We start from the raw sequence: 24,911 nt of genomic DNA, 5'->3' as shown, positions 1-24,911 counted from the left end.
AACCAAGGGGCCATAAAATGAGATGAGAAGAACCAAGAGCATAAATAAAGTAAATTGAAAGCCTCTCCTTGGCAAATGTTCAATTGACTACGAAAAAGCAACTCTGCTTACACATTAATACATTCTACCATCCCAAGCTTTTACAAAAAAAACTGAAAAAAAGGGGTACATCAATCCAAAATAGATTTAAGTCCGACCAAATCTTAGAATTGAAGGCCATGTTCCCTAGCCGCATCAGCAAGGGCTTCCACACGACCGTGATAGGGGTATCCACCCCGGTCAAAGGCCACTTTTGTAATCCCTTTCTCCAAACAGGACTTTGCAATCACTTCTCCCACCTTCTTTGCTACTTCCTGATGACACAAACGTAAGTAGATCAGGACTTTTGTTTGACAAACATCAAAGCTAAGGGCAAGAAGTTTTATAAAATATGTACAAGGTAAATTTACCACATTAGCAATTGACGAATCAAGATCTCGGTTCAATAATAAGTAATTTTTCCAACTGTTAAGTTTATTACAATCATCATTTATCTATGAATCATCCAATATGAATTGACCTACAGAAGGGTAAACAGTAAAAGAAGAATGATAGAAGTAGCTTGCAGATTGATGCTATGCAACAGTTCAACTAAGCAATAGGCTTCAGAAAAATAAAGCTATTGAAAGCCTATTTGGCCATATTTCCATAATAGAGTATGTACAACTGAAATAAACTTTTCAGACTAACGAACCACATGGCGAAGCAAGAATATTTAAAAGGTTATTTAGTTGATATCTGTGAACTTACAATGGTAGGACCAGCAGTGTAATCAAATTCTTCAGAGACAGGTTTCTGCATTGTTGAAGCTGAAGCAAGTGTGTGCATCTTGGTATCATCAATCACTTGGGCATAGATATGCTTGTTGGAGCGGAAGACAGCTAACCTCGGCCTTTCCGGAGTCCCTTCAACCTGAAGAAACAACAAATGCGTCATCCATAATCAGAACCAGCAACTCTCATTTTCAGGAGATATCTTTCAACTTATTAGAGGAATGAATCATACAAAAGAACCACTAAAATTTAGAGGCTCCTTGAACCAGCAAAGCAAACAAATGTTCACAAGATGATCCCATTTGGTAATTTTAACCAGTATGCTTTGATGAGTGTATAGAAGAAACTAATAGAATCAAAGGGAAATTGTTGAACAGAAGTTCATTTGCATTGCAAAGGGAGAGTGTATCAGTGTTACTAATAAGCACCCAAATTAAAGCTTCCAAATTTCACTTTGAAAACTGCCAACAGAGAAAACACACTAAATTTTTCCAAACCCACCTAGTACAAGAACCTCTAGAGATTATGGGAGGCATACTCACGGGAACTAATATAATCTATGATTAATAAGGTAAATCAACCATTATTAAACCGTACAATCATAAGAGAATTAACATCACATTTGGATCCTTAGATACGACAGCAGATAATCATATACATTACTGTGTCATGTGTATACTTTGTAATCCCCAGGGGAGTCAAAAGAGGAGAGACATCTTGAGTATGTAGGATATAAAGTAATTCCTATGCTCGATAAAGCCATTTGGAATTCTTTTCCTCTCCATATACTTTTGTGTGCTTTTTTGTGATTGACCATTTAAAAATTCTATAAAGAACAGGCTAACCCAGTTCATGTATATGTACAATGAAGACACATTTTCCTATCTTGGGAAGCTAAGCTCCAGTAATGTATGTTGGTCTAATCTAATGGCAAAACGTCCATGCTCTTGTAGAAGGAGAAGAACCCATTACTCAGAAACTGACAACAAAGAGTTTCTGGGTAGGTAGGGAAGAAGATAAGGGAAATTCAGAACACGTAAAGTAAAAGGGGACAACTCAGATGCCTTGAATTTGAACAGTAAAATTCATCTTACATTATGTGGGTTGAAAGCGAAGCAACCAAATTACAGAAATTAGATAGAGAAAACAAAAGAGAGAGAGAGAGAGAGAGAGAGAGAGAGAGAGAGAGAGAGAGAGAGAGATGGTTGGCAATGGTACCTTCTTTCTGATACGAATATGGCGGGCGGTTCTGTCTTCTCTTTTGGTGGTGGCTTTGGCTTCCACAACAAGAGACTGAGATTGAGGCCTTGGACTTAGAGTCGTCGTCACTCCCACAAGCTTGGGACGCAGCCATAGCTGTTGGGAAGACGCAATTGCAGTGCCAAGGAACGAAATTGACGCTGACATTGTAGCTCCCTATCTCTCTATCTCTCTCCGTCTCTCAGTCTCTCTACTGTATTTCTAAAGCCCCGTTCTTCTATTTGGCACCTTATCCCGTTCCACCCAGAACACAACGCACCGTTCTCAACATTACCCTCTCTGTTTTGTTTTTTTTTTGGGCACAAGCCAAGGTCATTTCTCTATTTTTTTTAAATTTAAAAATAAATATAAATAAAAAAATAAAAAGCTTTTGCCAATGGGAATATTTTTTTTGGGCATTAGGCAAATTTCTCATTTTGTTGTCCAATCTTGAAGATGGATTTTTATTTTTTGAGCGAAAGTGTGATTGGAATTTTTTTTTTTTTTTTTGGTAAGGTAATTTCCTTCACTTAAAGGAGTTGTTTTTTAATCCACTCAAGAGAGATTCGAACTAGGAACTCTTTTGACATTAGGAAAAGAAGTATTACTAGAGTAAGAACTTGTTTAGCATTGACCGTATTTTAGGAAAGAGCTTGTCTAGCATTTGTGCTGCTGGCCATGCTGGGGAACCAACCAATCAAATTTGCTGAATGTATGCTACCGACAATAAGAAGCAAACTTGGATTAAATCATATAAGATCTGCTTATAAGAAAAGCGTATATATGAGATTGTACTTTTCCAGAATGCCAAGCGCACATGTCTAAAAAAATGGCTGTTGATTTTTCCCCACACCAGCCTTGCAACTTGTGTGTCATGTGTCAGCTCTTTTGGCAATTCTAACTCATATTTTACAAGCAGGCAGGTAGGCTGTTAATACAAAAGCTCATACGCAGCTGGTACATCATGCACGGGGTGACCTTTTCGGTTTCTTTCTGTTATCTTTCGTGCAAGGGAGACTTGCTTGCCCACCACAAAGATGAATGCCTTACCTATTCCTCCAGCACCTCTGGCAGTTCTTCCAACACGTCGAACATACTCACTTGGATCACGAGGGAAGTCAAAGAGTATTACATGATCCACACCGGAAAAGTCAATTCCACGAGATGCTCTGCCAGATATTTCATAAACGTCAAGTTGCTATATACTAATATGACTCACATTTATGGAACAAACAATTAGCCAGATTATACTTGTAGTGCAAAGAGAGTTTAGTACTGGAAATCATGCGCAGAGAGCAATACCTATCAGTGCAAACCAAAAACTGTGAGACTTCCTTTGAGTGAGAATTGGTGAATTGCTTCATATTTGCAAGCCTAGATTCTTGAGCCAGAGCAGAGTGGAATGGTAGAACTTGAACACGAGTTCCACTTCTGTCAAAACGTGTTAAGACATTCTCAACTTTTCTGCATGTCTCAATCTGCAAATGGGAAAGGAAAAGCTAACTTCAATTAAAATTTCTCAAACGACCTGAGAAGAAATTAAGTTCCATATTCATAAAATTCTATGCTCTCTTTTCCCTCAAAAGAAAGTCAGAAATGTATGTGAAAGCCCACAATCCCCAGGTACATGGTAAGCCATCCAGAAGGAAAGGTTCCACCTTACCTTGTTACAGAAAATTATTGATTTTGCAACTGGACTTCCCTCCACAAGTTGCAGAAGAGCAGATTTCTTATTTGAGAATGCCATCTCTGGAGATCTTTCACTTCCATCATCTCCGCTGCAATCTACAAGAACCTGGACATGAATCATGATAATTAAAATCCATAATGTTGGAGAAATTAAAACTCTTCAATTCTAATCAAAATGATATGAAGGGGAAGATAGGAAAAATAGTTGATTAAAAGTAGAATTAATAATGCGGCAATGATAACAAAGGAATACCCTTTTCTCCAACAACTGATTGTGTTTTTCTTTTCTTTTATATCAGAGTAAGATGTTATAAAATTAGTACAAGGATTTTAGGACTGTCCAATCAAAGTTGAGTAGAATAGTGGGAAGGCCCAGAGATCATAAAAGATGGGATGTGAATGAAGGCATTCCAGCCCAACATGATCTGGTGAATGGATCGAGTTCCCCGTGGAGCATTTTTTCTTTCATCCTCAATAGTCAACAAGTATGATAATGAAACTATGTAAACCATAAAATAAGAGCCTTCGTATTGACCTAATTACCAGGGCCACAATTAAATCCATCGTGCAATGCTTCAAAATATAATAATTAAGATACTAAGCAACAGGAGAACTAACCTCTTCAAGGCCAGGGCTTACACGGTGCATTCCAGGTGCCATGACCACTCTACAATCAGGAAAAGATTCCACTAATTTGTTGTAAATGCCAAGAGGTAAAGTTGCAGTCACGAAAAGATATTGTGTGGTAACAGGTGAAGAATTGATCAAACTTTCCAGTGCTGCTTCAAAATCCTCATCATTAAAGAGTATATCTACCTCATCCAGCACAGCACTGCAACAAGACGTTCTCATTATATTAGCACCAGTAAAATATCTTGTCACATATTGATGTGCCATGTATGTAAATCAACAAACACAAGCATGAATGCAAGCACACACCCAGATCCACTCACAAATATAGCGAGTGACTAGTCAACAACATCACCAAGAACTCCTAAGTTCTATTATTTATACTTACATCTAGATTAATTTTGGAAGACTGAGTGAATTTACTTGTCATAGTGAAGGAAACATACAAGGTGTAACAGTTCAAAACAGTTTATTGTGGCTGGAGAAGACAGTTACAATACTATACCAACCAAACAACCAAGATAGCTAACGCATACAGAACTGAAATCAAGGTCCATAGTTTTCAAACCTCCCAGAGTTGTTAAATAAACTCATCACTCCTTGACAACACAAGCTATGAGAACCCATCCCAGCAAACCCTTAGTTATTCATTCATGTCTCATGCTCTGTCCAAAATATATGGGACCGAAATTCAAATTACCCTCCCAGAGTTGTTAAATAAACTTATCACTCCTTGACAACACAACCTATGAGAACCCATCCCAGCAAATCCTTAGTTACTTATTCATGTCTCATGCTCTGTCCAAAATATATGGGACCGAAATTCAAATTACAAAGAAGCTTTAATTTATCAACCCAGAGACAATATGACAGAAAAAGTTATGCAAAGTTAAAGGAAAACTGGTTACCATCTTAGATTTGATAATTGCAAGAAGCCCTCTTTAATTAGATACATAAATCGACCAGGTGTTGCGATTAGAATATCAACATCTTGTTGTAAATTTTCCAACTGAGTTTTCTGTCGATGACCACCTGTTACAACCATAGACCTGACTGGAACCCCAAATTTTGACATTGAACGGCAAATACCCAAAACCTGCACAGGTACACTTGCATTAAGCACTTGCTGCAGCCAGCATGACAATATAATTATAAATACATATAGGAAATCAGTTCACATTTTTCGAAAGAGAACAAGGTCAACCAACTGAGAGCTGGCAATGAATTAATATGCGAAGAGCTCAGAAAACTGTTGTCGAATCAACCTGAGCTGAGGTGACAACAGACAACAAGAACTAAAAGCATGTAGATCACAAGATAAAAATAGCAAGTTAGAAACACAACAGAAACTGACCTGAGAAGCCAACTCAGCAGTCGGTACCAGTATAACAACTCGAGGACTCTGTGACAGGGGCTTGCTCAGTCCTTGAAGTTCTTCTTCCCTTAAACGCTGAATTACTGGAGCAAGATAGGCTAATGTCTTGCCAGATCCACTTTGGTCAGCTATAATAGAGGTTTTTCCCTCAACAACTGGAGCAAATGCCATGGCCTGCATTTATATAGGACGTGTAACAACAGTATTAATTGTGAGTTGGTGCATCCTTGTACAAGTCAACTAAACATGAACTTCATAAGAGTATATTAGCTGGATATTGCACATTCCACTAATTTTCTGATGTGTTAACTTTATTAGCAACCCAACCTATCAAACTATTATCACAACATTTATATCATGGAATTCATTCAGTCAAATCTAAAGAAAAAATATTTAAGAAGAACGCTTCCATGATTACAGTAGCTATAATAATGCCAGATGTATGACAAGGCAATCCTAAAGGATCACAATGCGATTGCAAGCACATAGAGATTTCAGAATTCAACGTAGCAACCACAGGCAAAACTACCAGTCTCAACATATACTAGACTTTAAATCAGATAAATATGATAAGATGATTGAAAGGAAAACGTAACGGAACAGAGTCATACAGGACGTATAAAAACTGCATCAACCAAAACTCGTTTCTAATAGGTCAGAAGTTCTAAAGTACAGGAACAATAACAGGATGAAGTCCATAGAGTGGATAACTATTTATAATATTTTACAGGACATTATATATGGGGCACTTCTTGAAGTGGATACATTTCAGAGCAAACACCAAACCAAATTCTTCGCAGATGTAAATATGGGAACAACATTGATGTACCTGAATATGTGATGGGCGCTGGAAAAGCTGCCTCCTTAGACATTCAATCATATAGTCACTGCATCCCAAATCCCTAAAGGATTTTCGACTGAAAAAATCACTGTCAGTGGAAAATTTTCTTCGTTGCTTTAGGTCTGGCAACTCAGACAAGTCATACATGGAACCTCCTCCATTACCCCATCCTTTTGCATTAGCAGAAGAACCTCTTGAAACGGAAGCCTTTTGTCTGGATACCATGGTGTCAGACCTATGAGGCTTATGCTGTTTAGTCTGATCGTCAGTGAGCGGCTCAAAAGCATCTTTCACATTTACACCAGAGCGGTCAATGCCGTCTTCTGTCCCCTTCTTCCGCCTCATGTTTCTAAATTCTTCTGAGCGAGAAGCACTTGAAGCTCTTCCTCCATGACTGGGGGCATTTGCATTCTTCTTGTTCCCCCTAACTTCAAGTGTAGATTGTGAATTGATAAATGGTGGTGCATCTTGTACATTTAGTTCATCATCACTTTCATCTACTTCTTGCTTCATCCGAGAATTTTTCTCGACTACGGATTTCACTCTATGTACTTTCAATCTCCCAAAACTTGCAGCAAGTTTCCTAGTACGTGCTGGTTGACGGTCATTGTCTGTAAATGGTGACACATGCTCAATTCCCACAGGATAAACATATGTGCAGTTTAGATGGGACAAATTATGTATGCATGTTCAACCAACCCCTGGATTACTAAACCAATGTGCCTTATATTTACAACTTTAATTTGTCTAAAGCTTCACGGAAAAATAGATTTTTTTTAAGGAAAAACCAACCTTGTGAAATTTGAAAAGAAAAAATTGATTCTCAAAAGAGGAAGTCTTTTGACTCACAAATATTAGTAAGTTTAGGTGGACATGAACAAACAGAAACAATAAGCAAAACCCAAATTGAAATAAAAAAAGGAGAGAGAGAGAGAGAGAGTAAGTTTAGGTGGACATGAACAAACAGAAACAATAAGCAAAACCCAAATTGAAATAAAAAAAGGAGAGAGAGAGAGAGAGAGAGAGAGAGAGAGAGAGAGAGAGAGAGAGGACCTCTATGGGTGGTGTTTCTGTTGGGAGGGTCATTGTTGGCTGGTCCCAGAACAACGAAATCGTCCATGAGGTCATAAGCAGGTGCAGGGTTATCGGTGGGGCTCTGACTGAAACTACAACTTATCCCCCATTTTCTCATCTGACGAAGATGGAGACACCTGCAGTTGTAAGGTGCCAGTGCCACCGTCCATTCTGGTTCAAGGCGTTTTGGCCTCAGGTGGTGGTTGACTGCTGGAGCAGGAGCTTTGGCCAGCATTTCAGTGTTTCTGGTTCTGGATATGGGCAATTGGGTATGGCTAATTGGCTGTTACTTATTAACAATACTATATTGTTGAGCATCAAAACTCATTCAAGCAGAAGAAGAAGAAGAAGAAGAAGAAGAGTCGTTGGATGGTGGAGGAAACAACGGTTATCTCTTCACTCCCTTATCACTACTTGTTCTGCTGCACGCACAGACAGAGATGCCGCGCGGTTTACTTCGCTCGACGACAGTCGACAACACTCAGACGAAGCAGGTCTGCTACAAACTTGGATCGGCCCAAAGAAAGGCTGATCTTGGGCCTTTTTAAACCCAATTTCCTTTTTCCTTTTTCTTAATGAACCCAAGTTTTTTTTTTTTTTGGTTGAAAAATATACTTTATTGAGAAATATCACAAGAGGTACAATGGATAATCCACAACCCAACTGTTGGGATTATGAACAAGTGCAGAATTTTAGTTAAAAAATTTGCGGCTCGAATACAATCACATGGTACAAAAAGAGCAAAACCACATAAACAGAGGCAATAGCAGCAAGCAACATCGAGCCTAGTTTCCTTAACAAATGTCTTTTGTAAAGTGTAACTACTATTCAATGTTAGAGAAACATATTTGTATATCATTAGCAACATTGATTCTCGTAAAAATGCGGTGATTGCAATACACATCTTTATGTTCTTTCACTATACTATTTCTAATTTTATTGTGGAAACTCCCTTGAGAGCCGATGCTCCCATACTTCATTTTCTTTTACTAGATTTCTTGTCAAATGGCAACAAATGTTTGATGATGATGCTTTATTCAGACTTCAGTCTGATTTTGCTTCCCCCTTTATTGTTTGCCCTTCAAATCAAGTTACTTTCATCAACCATTCCAGATGTTACATTGGACCTACCAACATTCATTCACAAAACATAAACCCAGGCCATCCTGAGCCATAGAAATTCTCAACGATCAACAAACAATTGATAAAAGTTCAGCATATAGTTGGACAAAGACCAGTTAGCTAAGACAATATGTTCCAAGTTCTAACCAAATGAGTTGATTAAGCGCATAAGATCAGGATCAATGATGCCAGATTGACATTCAAATGAAATGGGGTGAGGAGAGGAAGAGGTATTGCATTTGCATGTCATGCATTGCCAACATCATCTGTAACAAGTCTCAGGAATGGGAACCCTATCATCTCCCAAATCTTTCCATCCTCCGCCGACGTAATTCTTCCAAAGGAAGTTCACCTGAATAATGTGCCGATCGAGGTGAAGCCATGCCATTGGCACTGCCAGTGGCCCTCCTATTTGTCGAACACATTTCGCATACATCTAACCAAGCAGAATTCTCATACGTACAAGCATGGCATCTCCAGAAACCAGACACAGAAATTCCTCTCTGACCTCCACCAACAGGTCCTCTACCGGATATCTGCCTCCTTCGGAATGGAAACAAGCGTCGTAAAAATCTCACAGGCCATTTCAGCACACCAGTAAGACCTCTGATGATAACAGTAAGTGGGTCTGAGCCATTGTAAGAACCCCTCAACTGAATATAGACAAGCCCTGCAAGAATTCCACCCAAATGACCAATAAAAGAGACACCAGGAACCAAAAATTGGACCAAAGCCAATTCCGCCCACGCAGCGTAACGAGATGGTATCGGAATTCCATAAACATAACTGTTCTCGGTCTGGGAATTGAGCACAACCTTCATGGCAAAGAGCACCCCAGAAAACCCAACAGAGTATTCAGTGTAGTAAGCCCATTCATAGTCAAAGAACGCAAGCAGGGACTTGGAAATCAGCAGTGAGATTCCTTGGGACATGCCCAGTAGCACAGCAACCATGGAAGCGAACTCAGCACTGTCCATTGAATTTTCCAATTGAATTCCCTTCCACAAGAGGGAAAGCATGTTGTAAACCAAGTGAGACTCTCCCACATGATAGAACGGCGACAAGAAGAAGCGCTTCAAGTCTCCATTCTGTTCAAGCAATTTCACAAACAGCTTACCCGCATCAATATATAAAACACCCAATTTCACGTATGAAATCAAAAGAACAAAAACTAAAAATTCAAGGTTTATTACAGAGTGATAACATTTCAACCATTTGGGGTTTTTGTGAACTTAGAAATGATAATGAGAAATTACCTTGAGGATGAGGTGGGGGTTGAACCAGACTTCTTGGAGGGAAGGGAGAATGGGGTCGAGAAAAGCAGGGCGTAAGTAGATGAGAGAATTGGCGGCAATGAGTCCGGCGGTGACCGGAGGCTTCCGGTCGAGCCTGTAATACTCGCTCGCCGCGTGAAGTGCCAACAGCGGCAGCATTCCGTTCGATCGCGGCCCGTTTCTTGTTCTCACCATCTTCGTTTCGATTTAGGGTTTGATAATTTTGATCTGCAACTGCAACAACAGAGCCTTTTCTCTCGATTTGCCTCCTTGGTTCGTACGAAAAGCACCTTCTAGAGTCCCCAAGACGGTTCGTCTTCGCGGTTACTTTTTTCCTTTTTCTTTTCCTTTTCCTTTTCCTTTTTTCTGTGTTTTTAATTGGAGTGTGTCATGGGGCATTTCTGTTCGAAAAAGAAATAGCCTGGCCCATTAACTCATGGGGCTTCATGGCCTGCTTATTTTCTTTTGGATCACCTGCTAATGATTTGACAACAAAACAAAAAAAAACTCTTACTATACATTATTTATAGATTGTAAATAAATAAAAAAGCTCTGATCAGTGATCACCATAGCATTTTTTATGGTTTTGTTTCATTTTTCATATTTTTCTTTTTACTGTTTTGCCTTTAAAGTGTTCTCATCAAGCTAAATCATTTTTTATTAATGACGAAAGACTCGAATCTGAGATTTCCTTTTAAGATAGCGTAACATTACCTCATTGTCCTTTTTTCTTTTTTCGTTCTATTTTCTTCTTCTCATCCCACAATTTGATCCTATGATTAGAATCCTACATTCTCTAAGTCATATTGGTTAAATATTTTTCAAATTGAATAAATTATTTTTTTTAAAAAAGTAATATTTATATAGTGACATAAAACAGAGAGAACCACATTGTGAAATGCAAAAATAGCACTAGATTAGTAGTTGAATTTATTTGAATATTGAAAATAAAAATAGCACTAGATTAGTAGTTGAATTTATTTACAATATTTTATATTTCTTGATAGGAGTGGTATGTTATAAATCTGCCACATCACCATAGAATATTAGCCTGCTACCAAAAATAAAAATAAAAAAACCAATTTCTGCTCGTTTTTCATGTTGAATGAATTAGCCATCTTTTTTGGACTTGGACGAAAGTATTATTCATTTATCTCTCAGCTCCATCTTCTTTCAGTTCATACTGGTCCCTCTCCTTTCTCTCTCAATAGGGCATTTCTGGCCCGCGCGTGAAGTAAGTGCTGAAAGGCAAGGACATTGGAGCTGCTGCCTTCTGCAATGCAAAAGCAACCAGCTTGGTTTTGATTTTCTACCTCTCTCACCATCAAATTTGGACACAAATTCCAGAGGCCCAAACAAGGCATCTCCCCAAAGCGACACAATGACTAGCTGCTATTTCTGTAAGTTATTTTTCCCCTAAATTCTCTTTATCCTTTTACATTTTTATATATATATATATAATTAATTTCTTTGTCTGTGCCTATTTATCTGAACCTGAATTCAATTTGCAGGAAATTCATCAGAGGGTATTCGGTGCAAGCCATTCCCTTTTGTTTTTCAGTTTGATTTTTGATTTCCAAGAGAGGGGTTGCAGGTGCCCATGCCAGATTCATAAGAAAAAAGGAACAATTTTGCTGGATATATTGAGTCATGTAAGAAATTGTTTCTCTCAAGTCTCAACTAACATATCGGTCCCCATTATTGTCCCTCAATAATAAAATTGTGTAGAAATGATTTAATAAGTCAATCAGAGTTTTAGCTGATGAATGAACTCTTATGTGACTGTTACTGCATATGCTCATCTTTTGCTGTTCTTGTGTTTCTTTGCGTTTTTGTTTTGTTTTGGGTTTTATAGTTTTGCAATTGTTGTTTCGAATAACTGGCCTTTATTTTATCTTTAATTCTATGTGCATGTAGTTTTTCCATTTTGGACACAAGTATTTGGTTGTTTAATTTGTCAATCTGTGGGCTATAGGGAATCTGTGCATCAATCTATCATTCCTGGATTGCCTGATGATTTGGCATTGAGATGTTTGGCAATGGTTTCTCATGGGTATCATGGACTGCTCGAAACCGTCTCAAAGACGTGGAGAAATTTAATCCGTAGCTTGGACTATGCCAACTATAAAGCTAGAGAAGAATGGTGTGGCAACTGGCTGTTTGTTCTGACAGAAGGCTCCAACAATGAGTGGGTTGCTTATGATCCTGAAGCTGATAGGTGGCATCCTTTGCCAAAGATTCTAACTGTCCATGCTGACCGGAAACACTTCGGATTTTCAAGTATTAGTGTCGGAAATCGGTTTTTTGTCATTGGAGGGTCCTATGCACCGCATGATCCAGCTTTTCCACACCAAAGGCCTTTTATAACAAACGAGGTGATGCAGTTTGATCCCTTTAAGAAACAGTGGACCAATGTGGCAACCATGCTTACACCCCGTTCTCATTTTGCATGTAGTGCTGTTTATGGTAAAATTTATGTTGCTGGGGGGCGCAACTTATCTTGCACCAGAGGGCTTGCTCTTGCTGAGGTTTATGATCCGGTTGCTGATAAGTATGTTCCTTTATTTGACACTTCAAACATGTCTGAGTACTGATGTTACTATCAACGCTTCTTGCATTTGTACTTACGAAGAAAAGTTTTTCATTTTTCATGTTTTGCTGTATTATCTTTCACTATTTTTGTGTGGGGCAAACTACTTCAATCTTCCTTGAGGATTGGTAGACTTGTCTTTATAGTCTGTTGACCTCCCTTGTTAGAAGTGTGGCCTGATGGTATTTACTGCAGATAGCGTAGTGTGTTCATATACATACGTGTGTATGCATATGTTTAGATGTTTTTGTGATATATAGTTTATAGCGAATGGATTCAATTGGCTTTCTTTCTTTCTTCTATATTTTTTTCCTGAACTGAAAATTCTTTATTTATGTTATGACTATAAATTTTGCAGATGGGAGGAGTTGCCACCAATGCGCAACCCTCAAATGGACTGCTTGGGCTTATCATACAAAGGCAAATTTCATGTTCTGAGTGACCAAGTAGGCCTGCCAGACCAAAATACCTCAGAGGTTTTTAGTCCATCTGATGGAACATGGCGCACAGTTGAAGACATCTGGCCTTTTTCAAGGGCAATGCAATTTGCAGTTCAGGTGATCGGAGATAATCGAGTATATACTGTTGTAGACTGGGGTGAGAGCTTGATTAAAACAAGGGATACCGAAAAAGGGGAGTGGTACAACATAGGCTCAGTTCCATCGGTGAATCTTCCTGATCACTCAAGGCAGCTGGAGGCTTTTGGTTATGGTTTTGCTGCATTAAGACATGAACTTTATGTTCTGGGAGGGAAGGCTCTCAAGTGGGAACAGTCAGGTGCTGGGAGGTTTGACATTGTGAAGTTGGATTTGGTGAGAGTTTGCAACCCCTTGGTTAAGCCCTTGAAATGGAGGGAAACTAGACCCATGGTTGGGTCCGCTCGTGGAACTGTTATAGGGTGTGCGTCCATGGAAGAAGAATCTTCAATTTTCCCAAGGTAGGGTTTTAGGCTGGAAAAAGGGATGCATATGCTGAAATCTGATGCATTTTGTTCAATGGCAAGCCTCTAAGACTAAATGTGACATTGGCTGAGATTTTTTTTCAGTAGAATTGGCTGAGATTTGATGATAATGTCTGAGAAGATCATAAAATGGGATGATTTGAGCTGATGCACTGACTAGAAAAGCCTTGCCTGGAGAGTGGAAACATATAGGAAGAATTTACTCAAATTTGCCAAAGGGAACGTGCCTGGCTGTGATTCAGAATTGTTATACAATCAAATTCTTTTATGAGTTACAAACTTCACTGAAGTGTGTTACCGTGAATGTTTTGATTTAAGTATATAAAGTAAAAAAAAATATTATGTAGTTTAAACTATCGCTTATACTAAAAGACAGTATATAAAGTAAAAACAAGATGATTACTATTAAAAGAACAGAAGGAGATAATGTAAGAAAGAAGTTGAATGTATGTATAGCACTCATTTATGTGTGCATATATACCATCACTGCATAGAATTCTATGGCCTTGTTTGGTGGGTAGGATAAGTAGTAGGATTGGATTAGCCTAATCCAATATCATGTTTGGTTTTAAAAAATGAACGTGGATACAAATGAAGGATTGGATTAGCCTAATGCAAATGGTGTTAAAAATTAAATGTGGATACAAATGAAAATGTGAAGCATCTTATAAAAGGCTCAAGCTCCCCCAATTGATATTACAAATGTGTTGGTGCTTCAAACGCTTGCAAGAGGCTTTTTTATTAATTACTTGACGACTTAAAATACTATTATATGTTCTTTTTCTATAATTTTATTTTTTTAGATGTCCGTCTCAAAAAAGAAATATACACGATAGAAAGAAAAAAAAAACTTTTGAAATGAGCATATAAAAAAAATACAATTGCACATAAGTTAATATATATATATATATATATATATTAATTTTTGTGACATTCAATATGCGCAATAAAAAAGCTTTTAAGACAAGCATCTAGAAACTTTTGAGACGGACATTTAAAAAAATACAATTGAGAAAAAATAAAATATTTTTAAGTCGTGATTAATACATACATCTAGAAAAATACAATTACAAAAATATAAAAATACCAACCAAAAAAAAAAAAACTTTGTAAGTCATGCGTTATTTAAAAAAGCCTCTCCTCGTAAGTGGAGAGGCTAGTATAAATAAAGGCAAAAATAAGAAGATTTGTTTTGACATTCCGGTGAAATCTAGATCAACTGGGGGAACAACTCTGTTAAGTATGGATGAGAATCACAAACTGTCAATATGTGACCCATAAAATAGAGTTACTTCCTAATAAATTAATCTTGTTACGCATAAAGCAAAGAGTTATAATTGTACAACACATAAATAGTGGAAACTTCAAAAATATCGTAACTTATGAATTGTAAGATAAATTAGAAGCTAACATAGTCCATTAAACGGTGGCACAACCCAAATCGCTCTTTGAGAATTGGAGTGTAGAGAGTAATGTTGTGTGATGGTTCCATCCCCCAAGTTGAAGATTCCCATAGCATATGCTTCATCACCCTCTAACGATGGATAGTTTGATATGTAATCATCGGCGTAATATATGGAATTTGGTTGGCATCTAGGAAAGTTTGAAGCCAAAATAGAAATTGAATGATTGTCGCCCACGAACAGAGCCTCATCTCCAATGCTTTTCACCTCAACATTGTGCCCAATAGATCCTGCATCTTCATCATCAAACACCCACTTGTAAATCACGAAGTGCGTCGCCCAGCACCATAATTGAACCTACCGTCACTTAATGCGTAAAATCTTAAGATATGCAACAAGTCTCCCTTAGTTGATTCAACAAGATATGCATGAAAACAATAAGGTTGAAATGGCCGAAAAGGTGTGCGTGGCTTCAGTTGTGGCGACTGTGAAGGGTTATTATCACTGCTAAAAACATCCAATAACTCAATGTCTCCCATGGCTTCAGTGCGTACACTTTGCTTTTATAGAATATAACATCACCAAAGTCACCATTTGGGTTGGGGTAAGTCCAAGTGTTTTGACCTGCCTTGATAAAAGCCAACATAGGGCAGCGACCGGAAAGTGCTACAACCACATAATTCTCTAGATTTATAGTGGGGTCAACGAACAAGATAACCTTACGAATGTAACGACCCGGTCCTAAATAAATTAGTAAATACTAATTTATTCAGAGAAAATACCATTTTGCCCCTAGAATATTTTATTAGGTTTAAAGTTGATTTTTTGACCGGAAAGGAATTTGGGTATTTCGACTATACCGTTGCTTAGAGCATGGCGAGATGAGTCCGTAGACATGTGGTGGGCTCGAATCGGAGTTGTAACGAGAGAGATACGATCAAAATACCCACAGTGGCATAACCGTAAAATTGGCTAAAAGAGTTTGGTAAAATCTGATTCTCTCTCTCTCTCTCTCTCTCTCTCTCTCTCTCTCCTCTCTCTCGCGACGGCAGCGACAGCTGGCCATGTTTTGGCCGGTCGTGCTCTCGTCCGACCACCAAAGCTGATGGGGCCGGTACCAAAATGACTGGGCCACCATCCTCTTCCAACCCCAGCCAGGTCCCGCCGCCTGCCATCGTGATTTCGCCTAAAAATGGAGAAAAAGCGGCTGGTTTTCTCTCGAACTTCTACAACTTCGTTCTCCCTCCTCCGGCCACCGATTCCGATGAATGAGGCATGGTTTGTCACCTAATTTTCTTGCTCTAGCTACCTGTTGGGTAGGATTCGATCAATTCCTAGCATAGGTAACCTGATTTGGAACCCATAGTTTGGCCGGATTTTGTCTAGCCACTTTCGGCCATTTTTCGGGGTATGTCCAAGAACAAAAGTGACTCTAAATAGAGTGTTATACCTAGGGTATGAACCTTGAGCCGTGATTTTGAGAATTTTCGGTGATGCCTAATCGCTTTGGACACCCACGCACTGCGGGCGCGTATGGCGGCGCATGGGCACTGTAGAAAAGGGGCATTGTGTCCCGATGCGATCCCCTTGTTGTCTTGAGCACGTAGGTGTGCTTGGATTTCAATTTGGATACTGTTTGAGTCTCGAACGGATATCGCATATTGTGCATTATCCGGGTTCGATAGGTTTGAACCGTTGGATAGTCCTAAATTTGTAATATGTTAATCTAGACATTCTTGGGATCGTATGGGATTTGACGGATCGTAAAACGGAGTCCTGGATACTCCAAAAATGCCAACCCTAAGGCTAGGTTCCTAGTAACCATCCGATCGTGCGATCGTGAAAGATCCGACCGTCCGATTCGGACCAAACTTGCGGGATGTGTATCCTAAACCTTGTGGAACCTATAGGAACTTTCGGATCCGAATTTGGAGGTCATGGGCCCGTGGGCCCGTTTGACCAAGTTGGGGTAGTTGGACCCCTCAGTTGACCGTGAGTCTTCTGAGGTAATTTCACCCTTCGGAAGGTATTAGGATAACCTTTTTATCGAATCTTAATTGTTATTTGAGGTTAAATTGGAAATTGATTCGATTTAGGATTTTCCTTAGAGGTTGTTGCTTATCATTAATTAATATTATTTGATTATAAGTAAAGTATAATGTTCTAGTTGTGTAATACAGTGTTTTATGGAATTTGTGTGAAAACAAGCGTTGATTAATATTTAAATTGTTCTAGGATCTTTATGAAATTTAGGTTTATGTGCATGATCGTTGGTCTAAAAATAATATTATTTTCCTGATTAAATTACGTTGCAATCTATTATAGACTAGTATCACTAAATTGGGAATACCCCTATTATTAGTTTAGATAATTGAGAGTATGTCAGTTTGAAGTATTATATGCACTACCCTAAGTACCACCATATGATTGTTAAGTCACACGTGGCGTAAGATTTTTCGGCGTGCTGATAGACCCCATACGTGGCGTTGGATATTCCGACATATGGGGAGATTTTATGATTGTTAGGTGTCACGTGGCGTAGGATTTTCTAGTGTTGAGATAGACCCCATACGTGGCGTTGGATGTTTGGGCGTATGGGGAGATTATGTGATTGTTAGATCCCACGTGGCGTAGAATTTTTCAGCGTGAGGACAGACCCTATACGTGACATTGGATGTTCCGGCATATGGAGAGATGATATGATTGTTAGGTCACACGTGGCGTAGGATTTTCTGGCATGCTGACAGACCCCATACATGGCATTGGATATTCCGGCGTATGGGGAGATTATGTGATTAACAGAGAGATAAATAAAGGTATTGTATGTGTTTGGATTCAGGATTTAGTGGAGAGAACTACGTGTGGCTTGATCCCTCAGTAAGGGTATGTGGCAGCCTAGGGTAGTGCCTAGGTGCAGCCGTGGGTTAAACTTTTATTGAGTGTGGTGCGGACCTTGTCTTTTGGTTTCGCTTCAGTTTATGTGAGCACCGAAGGGGCGAGTTGTGAATTACATGAAATTATATTGTGCGTGCTACCTGTTGGGATATTAAATGTGTTTTATGCAAGTTGAAATTTTTGGGATTGTTCAAATAACAGGGGAGACTCTGCCAAAATTTTAGTAGAAAGTCTCGGTCTTTAGTAAGTGGGCCCGACATTGGGGTGATGTCAGAATTTCCACAGGATTCGTCTCGGGCTTTTGAAAATTCAGGGCGGGTCCTGTCAACGAACGTAATAATCATGGTAGGAGGTTTCATAGTTTGCGATAAGGATATCCAAGGGAGGGAGAAAGATGGGGTTTGCTTTTGTGAAAGGGTTCCTGAGTACTACCACGGGACGTCTTTACTCTGTTGTTGGATCTACATCTACTGTGGCCAACCAGCCATGGCTAGAGCCCACAACACCTCCTGCTAAAAGGCACTGGCAGTTGAAAATTGATGTAGATTCTTCCTTCACAAATGCTGTACACTGCTTTTTGGTGGTTGTCGTCATGGTTCCTGATCAAGAGCATAGGGAGAAGTTGTTTGTTGCGCCATCGCTGCATTTCATGATTATAGAGTTTGGATATAGAACGCCATTCTTTGCAAATGGAAGCAAAACGAACATGGTCAATGGGTTCTAATAACTTGTCCATAATAAAAAAGACGAGTACCGGAAGACTTGCCCATTCCCTGACAGCCGTGGTCTTACGGTTGGGATTCTTATTAGACTTACAACTGGACATGATAATGAATTATTCTTAGGGAGCTTCACTAATATACCTAAAATAGGAGTTGAATTTATTTAAAAAAAACCCATATTCACTTTAGAAACACACCCAAAATCCATTTGTTATATAACAAATTGGTGTTGAAGTTCCTATAAATTACAGCACTGCCACTATCAAGCCCAACAGAAGAAAAAAAAAAATACTCAAAAAACCCAAAACAACCCTAGCCCAATTTTATAAAAAAGCCCAAACATTTTACCATCTCGAAAACCGTAACTTAACTTCCAGCATGCGCCTTCATTAAACCATCTCTGCAAAACGTCTCTTCATTCACTGTCTTTATCAAAAGCGTCTTCATCGTCTATCCAAACCAAAACTCCATAACCACCACCGAGCTTCATCTACTTTCAAAAACAAATACCACACTCTGACCTCCACCTACAAAACCAAGACAATATTTCAGAGAACAATTTCAACAAGAAAACGCTTCAAAGGTAAGACATTTACAGACCAAACCTTTATTATAATGTTGATTAATTGCTATAAAGTTCCAGTCTAGGGTAATAACAGTATTTTAGATTCGAATCAAGGATAAAATCTTGTAACTATATTGGATTTCACTATTGGACTGACTGCATAGGACCATAAAATAGTCAGTAATTTAGTCGCTAGTTTACTGTCATGTTGATTAATGGCTATAAAGTTCCAATATAGGGTAATAACATTGCATGTTTCCTATGAAATCCTATTTGTAATGCATGTCTACCACTACAAAGTTCCAGTATAGAGTAATAATACTGCTTGTTTCCTATGAAATCTTATTTGTAATGCACGTCTATCACTGTAAAGTTCCAGTATATGGTAATAACACTGATTGTTTCCTATAAAATCCTATTTTTGATGCATGTCTACCATTGTAAAGTTCCAGTATAGAGTAATATCACTGCTAGTTCCCTAAGAAATCCTATTTCTAATGCATGTCTATCACTGTGAAGTTCCAGTATGGGTAGGGGTGGCAAAAATCCCCGTAGGGGCCGGTCCCCGTCGGGTCCCCGACCCTAATGGGGGGAGATTTCATGTCTAAATGGGTACCGGGTACGGGGATCCTCGAACTTGAAAAATCCTCGACGGGTATGGGGAGGGGATGGTATTGGCGTCTCCATCCCCGAACCCGACCTGAAAATATATATGTTTATATTTAAATAAATAAATATATAATTATAATATTTATGTTTAACCTTAAGTTAACTTCCCTCTCCTAATTCTTCCTAATTTTCTATGGAATTTCATATTGATGTGATTTTAAATAGTTGAGTTGAACTTTATAGTTAATTTGGATATGTTAAATGATAAGTTAATATGAAACTTAATGTTAAAATGTATGATAAATATTTTTTTATGCAAAAAAAATCGGGGATTCAGGGCGGATATGGGGGATAGTCTCCCGATGGGGACGGGGACGGAGATTCCCGAAACCTAATAGACGGGGATTCCCCGAAACCTAATAAACGGGGATGGGTTCGGGGATGGGGGCGGGGATGAAGAGCGGGGATGGGGATGGTATTGTCATACCCGGCCCCTACCCGACCCGTTGCCATCCCTAAGTATGGGGTATTAACACTGCTACTTTACTATCATGTTGATTAATGGCTGTCATATTGCTATCTCTAATGTTGATATACCAAATAAAGGATGAAGAAAGAACAACCAAACCAACCTCCAAGCCAAAAGGAAAATAGTCATCATCCAAAACAAAAACAAACAAGAAGCCAAACAGAAGTACATTGTTAATACTATGTCATAGAAGTACATTGTTAATACTATATCATAGAACTATCTTGTTAATACTACTATGTCATGGAAGTACATTGTTAATACTATGTCATAGAACTATCTTGTTAATACTACTATGTCATAGAAGTATATTGTTAATACTATGTCATAGAAATACATTGTTAATACCCTGTCATAGAACTACTCGAAACATAATTCCTGCCTCTTCGAAAGTAAAAGAAGCCATGACCTCCTCCTCATCCATCTTTTAACTAAATTGTAGGGATTTACCTAATTACGTGGGAGGAGAAAGGTCCATGGAGGCATGCAATTATGATATTGTAGTCATCTGCTCATTACCCAAACATAATTAGCCTATTCAGTCTTTGAATAAAAATAGAAGCCCTTATCCAATCGTGGTGTTGTTATATGCTCCTTCAATCTTTATCAGCACAAGTGGTTTATCGATACAAGAGAGAGGTACTGAAGCCAAGCCTCTTATTTGAATATTTCATATAAAAATAAAACTAAAATTATAGATCATATTGTAAATCCTATTAGAACTAACACAAATAAGCAAGCAAGCAATCCCCATTTTTTAAAATCAATTTATTTATCGCAATTTGTAAATGAAATACAAAACTAAGGAAAAAAAACAAAAGACATATTCAAATTAATCACAAAAATGGCAAAGCAACTGCTCAACGAGCTTTGAATTTCGACGATAATCAAACCGGCTCATACCAGTATGATTCAGCTGACCTTGAAATGGTCTCTTCATTCTTCTTAAGCTCGTCCTTGTGAGCCTTTTCTCAGATCTGGTGCAGCATGTGGCCACGAGTGTATGAATAAAATTACGGCTCAAAAGCTGTGGTTGTGGATGAGGTATCTCCTTCAACCTTTCCTGCTCATGAATCGAACAAAAACATGAGAAAATGACGCCGTTGAGGCCACTAGTGATGAAATTGAGGATTGAAAATTCTAAATGGAGAAGAGAAATTGAAAATGAAATGAGCGAAGAGGAAGATGACAAACCTACATCTTGAAAGAAGAGCCGATAAGAGCGTTGGCTAGAGCACTGAAAGAATTGGCAGAAGAAGATGAGCCTGGAACCACACAAGCTACTCCACCAGTCATGAGCTCACGCATCGTCATGGTCGATGTTCTTCTTCTTCTTCTCATTCCTCTTTAATCCACAAAGTAATTGTTATTAAATAAAAGATAAAAAAGAATAATTTTTAAGTCAGCTAGTTGGGTTGAGATTTGAGAAAAAGTAGCAGTTGGTCTTCTGGGGATGCCAACTTTTATAGCTTCCAAGTTTTTTTTTTTTTTTTTTTTCACATGCTTTTATGGATTCCACGTTTCTTGAAGAAGGTGAGCTGGCGATCATGGGTTTTTCTCTATAGTTCATGCTAAAAGGGTAAAATCATAATACAATATAAGTTAATAGGACATCTGTCAATTTTTGGGTGTGTCTATGGGTTTTAAATGATCTAGGGTTTATTTATAACACTAGTGTTAAGAATGGGTGTATAAATAAATTTCTATTATCCCTTCTTATAGTAAATTGAACTTAGACCCATAAAATTTCATTTTAAATCAACTACAACCCTTTCCTTTAGTTTTCTATTTAAAATAACCAATTTTTTCAAATAATACATGATGACTAGGATCTAACTAAGCAAGTTACCTAATATAACTTAAAATCTGATTTATTGTATTTTTAGGATTCCAAAACTACCCCTATTTATAAGTTAATGTGTTATGAGGGGTGTAACTAATGACACCCGTTCAATTTGGAAATATCTCCAAATAGTTGTAATGGATGTAGAAACTAATTTAGAAACTTATTTGAAATTAAATATTAAATTCCACATTAAAGTATTAGTAATATATTTTACGACTAGTAATCTATTTTTGAATTAATGGTGCTTTCCTTCTATGAATTATGACTAGTAATCTATTTAAAGTATTAATAATTCAATATTAAAATTAGGAATTAATGTTGTTTTCTTTTTATGAATTATATGACCAGTATTCTTTTTTATTATAGTTTAATGAATAATAGTGTACATTATAATTACTAGCCTCCCTGCACGCGCTTTCGCGCCTGCAAGAGGCTTTTTTTAAAAAAAATTTAAATTTATTTTAGAATGAAAAAAGATAATGGGTAGTTGTGTTCCCTAAAAATAGGATCCATTATCTGCTTTTTCTTTTTCTTTTTCTTTTTTTAAATATGAAAAATGTGAATTTACTGTATTATCCTCATTTAATTAATAATTTGAATTCTTAATGTTTGCATTAACCAAGGGTATTTTTTGGTATTTTGAATGTTTCACCATTCTCTGCCTTTTGCTTTATATATATAGATGAAAAAAAAATAATTTGATAATCTATTTATTGTTTTGTTTTTAAAATATTTTTTTTAATGAACTTATTTTTTCTCCAAATAATGTACCTAGTAAAACAATTTACCTAGTATAATGAGCCTATTTTTTTCTCTAATAATATATACCTAGTATAATGAAATTTTTTTTCTTCTAAATAATGTACCTATTTTCTATAAATTATTGTGTACCTATTTTTAATTTATGAAAAATGTACTGAAATTTCAATTACAAAGTAATTGACCTATTTTTGTTAATTTGTTTTTGGGTAAATAATATACCTATATTTTTATACGAATATATTTATTTTTATATTTTTCATATGTACATTATTGGATATGTAATTTACATATTTTTTTTATTTGCAATTTTAAGGGGTCATATGTTAGAGGGAATGGCAACCAAAAGAAATGGGGTGATTGATATGCTATTAATAGGTAGTTTTAATTACAATTATGGCAGTTAATGAAATGCTTGGAATAAATTATAAATAAAATATGAAGTCTGATGGCAAGGATGTAAAAACATAGGAATACTACGACCTCTTATATCCTACTGGTCATTTAAGTTTGAAATTGGGTTTTACACATAGATTTATAGAATGATAGATATATGTCTAGGAAATAGAAATTGTATGGACCTATATTTAACAAGCCCTTATTCTTATGAAACTTTAATTTTGAAACACAAGGAAAAGGCAAAACTAGAGAACGTAGGAACAAGGAAAGAAACTGTAGGGTATAATTGTATGTATGTGATGCGGAGAAGAATGCTTTGATAGTAATTGATGATGAGAAGTGAACTCTTTATATAAATAATTGAAAACAAAATCCTATAATAATAGGGAAACTATTTTCCCGCAATAACAAGAAAATAGTAAGAATGAGTAACCAAAACCCCATTGTAGACAAAGAAATTTTAAATTTCTTTGTCTACACCCATTAAACACTTTATTTATAAAATAATAAAAAATACTTGTGCATAGGGCTCGTCAATGGGCCGGGCCGGGCTAGTTCAGCCCAAATTTAATGGGCTTGGGCCTGCCAGGCTTTAAAGATGAGAGAGAAAATATAGGGCTGAGCCAAACCTGGTTTTTTTAGAAAATTCAAAGCCCAAGGCCGACCCATGAGCCTGGCTTGAGAAAGCCCATCGGGCCAAGCCTAAATGGGCCCTACTTCATTAAAAAAAAATCATAAACTTAATCATAAGGGCATTTTAGTCCAAATTTGAGATTAAACTCACTTAATTCCAATATTTTCACATCAAACCAAATTCATAAAACACCCAATAAAGTCACACAACTTATAAGATTTTCCACAAAAATAAAATCAAGTATTATTTTTTAGGTTATTACATAATTAGATCGTAATACGTTTTAAGAAATAATTTTAAAAAATAATAAGTATCAAAGAAATATTTTTTTAAAGGATGGTATGAATAAATATGCAAATATTTGGTGATGTGTTCAAGAAAAGCATGATTATATTTGGTGGTACGATTATGTTTCGTGATATGATTATATTTGGTGATGTGATATGTTGTTCATCTTATATATATAATTGTTGAATTAATAATTGACACAAATTAATGTGCTAATCATCCAATTATAAACTAGGAATGAGTAAAGAAAAGTAAATGAAATGAAACAAATTATATATGTGATTTAAGTGATATAATCATAAGCCTAAACTCTTATTTATACATAATCAGTCCCGATCTCTTGGACTACAGGGATCCAAGAGATTTGTGGTCACTCACCGTTGGATGTAAATTCAACGATTCACTCACTCTTGCACTCCTTTTAAGAAACCTTTTTGAACCATTGGATTAATATCCAACGGTGGATGGCCACAATATCTTGGACTCCTGTAGTCCAAGAGATCGGAACTGTATACATAATTATTTATGCATGCGGACCTAACGGGCCGAGCTTCAGACACCCAAGTCCAAGTCTAGCCCCGCCCAAAGTGGGCCAGGCCATCTTAAAGCCCATAACAGATTGGGTTAGGCTTTTTTTCGATGGGTCGGGCAGGCC

General features: G+C 37.4%; 4 protein-coding genes and 1 pseudogene across 5 annotated transcripts; 1 reads left to right on the top strand and 4 right to left on the bottom strand.

The window, feature by feature from the left end:
* Positions 1-23: 23 nt before the first annotated feature.
* LOC117616763 (50S ribosomal protein L18, chloroplastic) lies at positions 24-2,365 on the bottom strand. The gene is made up of 3 exons (XM_034346173.1): positions 2,031-2,365; positions 790-951; positions 24-353 (listed from the first exon to the last, which is right to left on the bottom strand). Exons 1-3 carry the CDS (start codon positions 2,217-2,219, stop codon positions 204-206), a joined length of 501 nt encoding a protein of 166 aa, XP_034202064.1. The 5' UTR covers positions 2,220-2,365; the 3' UTR covers positions 24-203.
* Positions 2,366-2,766: 401 nt separating this feature from the next.
* LOC117638871 (DEAD-box ATP-dependent RNA helicase 50) lies at positions 2,767-8,161 on the bottom strand. The gene is made up of 8 exons (XM_034374029.1): positions 7,640-8,161; positions 6,575-7,197; positions 5,725-5,919; positions 5,279-5,466; positions 4,359-4,572; positions 3,715-3,846; positions 3,354-3,529; positions 2,767-3,220 (listed from the first exon to the last, which is right to left on the bottom strand). Exons 1-8 carry the CDS (start codon positions 7,893-7,895, stop codon positions 2,983-2,985), a joined length of 2,022 nt encoding a protein of 673 aa, XP_034229920.1. The 5' UTR covers positions 7,896-8,161; the 3' UTR covers positions 2,767-2,982.
* A 615-nt stretch (positions 8,162-8,776) lies between these two features.
* On the bottom strand, positions 8,777-10,421 carry LOC117614592 (rhomboid-like protein 14, mitochondrial). The gene is made up of 2 exons (XM_034343495.1): positions 10,039-10,421; positions 8,777-9,870 (listed from the first exon to the last, which is right to left on the bottom strand). Exons 1-2 carry the CDS (start codon positions 10,249-10,251, stop codon positions 9,079-9,081), a joined length of 1,005 nt encoding a protein of 334 aa, XP_034199386.1. The 5' UTR covers positions 10,252-10,421; the 3' UTR covers positions 8,777-9,078.
* Positions 10,422-11,186: 765 nt separating this feature from the next.
* On the top strand, positions 11,187-13,950 carry LOC117616413 (F-box/kelch-repeat protein At1g16250). 2 transcript variants are annotated; one of them, XM_034345724.1, is made up of 4 exons: positions 11,187-11,456; positions 11,568-11,708; positions 12,032-12,607; positions 13,005-13,950. In XM_034345724.1, coding segments are annotated over exons 2-4 (1,161 nt in total). In that variant the 5' UTR covers positions 11,187-11,456; positions 11,568-11,706; the 3' UTR covers positions 13,588-13,950. The 2 variants fall into 2 exon arrangements, with proteins under 2 accessions (XP_034201615.1, XP_034201616.1); XM_034345725.1 differs by having other exon boundaries at positions 11,974-12,607.
* Positions 13,951-15,013: 1,063 nt separating this feature from the next.
* On the bottom strand, positions 15,014-15,907 carry LOC117616033 (annotated as a pseudogene).
* Positions 15,908-24,911: the final 9,004 nt, after the last annotated feature.

This window comes from Prunus dulcis, chromosome 1, assembly GCF_902201215.1.
Source record: "Prunus dulcis chromosome 1, ALMONDv2, whole genome shotgun sequence".
In the NCBI taxonomy this organism is placed as follows: domain Eukaryota; kingdom Viridiplantae; phylum Streptophyta; class Magnoliopsida; order Rosales; family Rosaceae; genus Prunus; species Prunus dulcis.
The sequence above is the reverse complement of the archived record's forward strand: the minus strand, read 5'-3'. Positions and strand labels throughout refer to the sequence as shown.

Excerpts from the sequence above, each read along its gene's own strand:
- LOC117616763 (XM_034346173.1), bottom strand. The coding sequence starts at position 2,219 with ATGTCAGCGTCAATTTCGTTCCTTGGCACTGCAATTGCGTCTTCCCAA. Across the intron at positions 952-2,030 it reads ATATTCGTATCAGAAAGAAG|GTTGAAGGGACTCCGGAAAG; the intron begins GTACCATTGCCA and ends TTGTTTCTTCAG. Across the intron at positions 354-789 it reads ACACTGCTGGTCCTACCATT|GAAGTAGCAAAGAAGGTGGG; the intron begins GTAAGTTCACAG and ends TTGTGTCATCAG.
- LOC117638871 (XM_034374029.1), bottom strand. The coding sequence starts at position 7,895 with ATGCTGGCCAAAGCTCCTGCTCCAGCAGTCAACCACCACCTGAGGCCA. Across the intron at positions 3,847-4,358 it reads TAAGCCCTGGCCTTGAAGAG|GTTCTTGTAGATTGCAGCGG; the intron begins GTTAGTTCTCCT and ends ATTCATGTCCAG. Across the intron at positions 3,530-3,714 it reads CAATAATTTTCTGTAACAAG|ATTGAGACATGCAGAAAAGT; the intron begins GTAAGGTGGAAC and ends TCCCATTTGCAG.
- LOC117614592 (XM_034343495.1), bottom strand. The coding sequence starts at position 10,251 with ATGGTGAGAACAAGAAACGGGCCGCGATCGAACGGAATGCTGCCGCTG. Across the intron at positions 9,871-10,038 it reads ACCCCCACCTCATCCTCAAG|AATGGAGACTTGAAGCGCTT; the intron begins GTAATTTCTCAT and ends TTGCTTGAACAG.
- LOC117616413 (XM_034345724.1), top strand. Across the intron at positions 12,608-13,004 it reads TATGATCCGGTTGCTGATAA|ATGGGAGGAGTTGCCACCAA; the intron begins GTATGTTCCTTT and ends TAAATTTTGCAG.